The 3,771-nt window shown below is 38.2% G+C and overlaps 1 protein-coding gene across 2 annotated transcripts in view; it reads right to left on the minus strand.

Annotated features, from left to right (window-relative positions):
• Positions 1-3,626, minus strand: part of abca4b (ATP-binding cassette, sub-family A (ABC1), member 4b) — a 34,892-nt gene extending 31,266 nt beyond the window's left edge. For both annotated transcript variants that reach the window (XM_068341606.1, XM_068341605.1), the window contains exons 1-4: positions 1,915-3,626; positions 548-686; positions 328-421; positions 73-214 (exon numbers count right to left, since the gene is read on the minus strand). In XM_068341606.1, coding sequence (XP_068197707.1) covers positions 73-214; positions 328-421; positions 548-613 — 302 coding nt within the window. In that variant the 5' untranslated portion in view covers positions 614-686; positions 1,915-3,626. The remainder of the gene's footprint in view (positions 1-72; positions 215-327; positions 422-547; positions 687-1,914) is intronic.
• Between the last annotated feature and the right edge of the window lie 145 nt (positions 3,627-3,771).

Here is a 3,771-nt window from a genome sequence, read left to right on the forward strand (position 1 = left end):
AGAAACCTAATGGAACATAAATCAGCTACACTGAAGGTTTATGAGGTTTGAGAGTAATGTCATCAGTCATACACTGAGTTATTATAGTTGGAGACAACGCCTGGAGACTCTCCTTTGGTTGGATATCTGAAGCAGGGGTTATTGGCATTGCAGAAGATGCCTTGGATCCAAGGCAAAATCCCTGCTGAGGGCATCGCCTTATTGGGGAAGTGACCTGCAAAAAAAAAACAAAAAACATATCTGAGGTCATAAGAGGCTGCTTTGTTTTTTAAGAATTTTGATAAGGAGGCTACTTCATCAGCCTGCCAATAAGCAGTTTTTTCTTGCATTCATGTTGCTGGTAGAGTGGATTGGCCCTCCTCAGCCACACCAGACCGATGAACAACAGCACCGGCCAGAGAATCTCAACCAGGAAGCGGACCTGGACAGAAGCAAGGTCCCCATGCTCAACATTTTGAGAGTTACTATTGGATATAATTAGGCTGTTGGGTTTTTTTGTTGTTGTTTTTTTGAAGGATTAATGCAGTTCCTTTCTCACATACAGTACCTTCTGTCTCTTGCGGAGGGTCCAGTTCTTCCACAGTAACAGGTAGATTTGGGAGCTCGTCTTCATTGCTCCACAGTTTTACCCCTGGAAGGGATCATCAGTCCCTGACCAACCTCCAGACGACTTTAGGTCATTGAGTCTAGTCAAAAGAAAGGTCCGGAAATTCAGATCTTGGGTCTGGTCATAAGTTAATTTACAATTTTCCTATGTGTGATACATAAATGTAAGTATCGTCCACCATGAAGGAAATGAGGAGGATAAACGACTGGATTCTGTCTGTCCACCATGTTTCATGTGTAAAGTATAATTCAAAAATTGTTTTCTTGAGCAAAAAAAAAAGTACTGAAACTGTGACTTTCCATTGAGAAACTTTCATCATTTATTTTCATGGTTATAAATTGTGTTTGAGATCATTGAGTGAACTTACTTTCTGGAGTTTTTAAAACAAATGCATTATTTTCCCGTTATTCTCACGTTTCACATAAACAAAAGGTGTTTTTTGATACTTTCAGAATGTATTTTATTGATTATCTTAGATTTAAATTTATTTAACTATGTAAAGCACTTATAAAGAATTGCAATTAATAGGGAAAACTTAAATGACTTCACTGCAATTGTTTGAGATGGTCTTGTCTACAACACAGAATCCTTGAAATCATTCCCAAAGAAAACAAAACCAGCTTGAGGACTCACTGTGTGGCAATGTTGCTTAAACAAGGAAATTTATCTCCAGAAGAATGGAAAAAGATAATTAATGTGTAAAGTCCAACATTATAATGTAGAACATAAAAACATCAATTAATTGCATGCATGTGTGAGCAGTTTCATTCATAAATTATTCCAAAAGGCAAATAGAATTGTAACTGAACAAAAAAAAAAAATCAAATGCCTTACACACACACACACACACGTTCTGTGAAGATGAGCTCAGAGATTGTCACACAAAGTAATTTGTTCGGTGACGTGTCCAATAGATTACAGCACAGCAGACTCAGGATGCAGAGATATGAGTCAGTCGGCAAAAAAACAAAACAGAACATGTCTAAGACAAAAACAGGACAGTAAAGGCTCTCATTGCATTGAACATCTCTGAAATCACCTTCTCACTCAAACAGTAATTATGCATGAGGTTGACAGTGACTGTAGTTATTTTGTGGTATCACCATGGAAAACTGGAGCATGTTTAAGTTACTCTGACACAAACCCAAGATAATGAATACATTGTAAATGAACTCATAATCCTATTCATACATTAAACTATACTAGATTATAAGCACTTGACATACTAGAGCAGTAATTAGCAATGATTAAATCTCTCTTGGAGCACATCCCATTTTGACAACAAAACCACTCGCTCTGATCCTTACCTTTTATGGAACATGTAAAAAGTCATACATCTAGAGAGACAGCTTCACAGACAAGGCGGAGTAAAAGGGACATTAAACAAGGTGGAAGAGCTCTGTGTGACTCTAAGCTTCCCACTCTCTCTCCTCCTGCAGCAGGTCAGCAGCACTCCTAATCTGATTGCTTTAATCTCCCAGCTCAACATGGGCAAGAAGAAAAAAGACAACAGACATCCATTTTTGGAGACAGAATTAGGGGGATGTGTACAGAAGATGACAGAGTGGAGAGAGGTGGAGGGGTGGTTGCTGTTGGTGGTGTGTATGTGTGTGCGTGGCGGGGGGGGGGGGGGGGGGCTTAAGGATGAGTAGTATGAACAAGATAGATTCATTGGAGTTGTGGAAAAAGGGTATGAACTGTAGATGTGGAGGAAAAATAAATGTCTGGGTGATGTGTCCTCACTACTACCTTCATGGAGTAGAGAAAGGTAGATGGAGATCACAGTCTCCTCAAACAAGGTGGTGTCCACAAGGTAAGGTGACTCATTGGTCGTTAGTTGGAACATAGATCACAACAGGTCAGCTACTAGTGCCACTGCTTGGTTCAACTTTTTTTTACTAGTTGCAAAATAGGAAATAACTTCAAGAGAAATCTTCCTGTAGTCCTGTACTTTGCCAAATCTTTACAAAGCCAGTGTGGGACTTATGCAGTCATACATGTGGGTGTCTTAAAGTGTGTCTTTGATTTTTTGTGTGTGTTTGATTTTTTGTAAGTAAAGATAAAACCTTCATTGTGCTGTGAGTAAAGCATTAGTTACATAAAGTAGGATGTTGTCACACACAGAGGTTAACACATCACACGCTGCACACGTCTGAAATGACAGCCTGGCAGGGTGGAGCTGGTGACACAATAATGAAGTTGGGAGAATGTGAAGTCTTGACAGTGATATATTAAAACCACTCAAACCTGCTGTGCACCGCATGAACAACACAGGCAGCCTACTCTTAACACAGGTGTCAATCAAAGCTTTCATTGTGCAGAAATCTGGTCAACGTGTTTGTCCAGGCAGCACTGCAACTTGTGTGTGTCGTTGAAACACAAAAACATGCGATTCCAGTGTTGTCAGAAGTATTTTCTGACAGAGAACAGTTTCAAAAACAGTATATACCTGGATGCTTGAGGCAAAAATCAAAATAATGCTGAAGTTATTTGTCAATTATTTGTAGATTTTTTTTAGTGGTAGATCAAGACAAAGCTTGAGTTAATTCATGAAGTCCTAAATTATGAAGGATTAACTCACTTCAACATAAAGTGATTAATAACAAAATCTGTTTCAAATGTTTAATCCTAAACCTGAAACATCTGAGTAATAATTTCAAAAACACATTTTTGACTTAGCCTTTCTTTCCAAATTGAGAAGCCGTGTCGTTTAAAAAAAATGTCAACAGTTTCATCTCTATGACAACAAGGTTCAACGACTTTGTTCACATGTGGCATCTGAACAAACACATTTTCAGAATGTGTTACTGAATATGTCATCACAAACACCTCATCTTAACTAGAATACGGCACTTTTGGTCGGGAACACCAAACCGAACAACAACAGACATAACAGGAATGACAAACATGAACAAAGATGGCTTTAAGATCTCAAATTGGAACATTTTGATTTCAAGGACACAGGTTCTCCCACTACTGGATAGACCGTACAACGCCTTAAAAGTAAATATAAGAAAACTGAGGGGAAAATTGCTGAGGTTCAAATATGAACCAAACTATTTTAAGGAGCATGTTGCATCTGAATGTGTGGCACATAATTTGATATATTTATAAAAACTGTCACGGAATAGAGATCTAAAAAAAATAAGTAAAAAACAACTCCA

This window comes from Antennarius striatus, chromosome 18, assembly GCF_040054535.1.
Source record: "Antennarius striatus isolate MH-2024 chromosome 18, ASM4005453v1, whole genome shotgun sequence".
NCBI classification, from domain to species: domain Eukaryota; kingdom Metazoa; phylum Chordata; class Actinopteri; order Lophiiformes; family Antennariidae; genus Antennarius; species Antennarius striatus.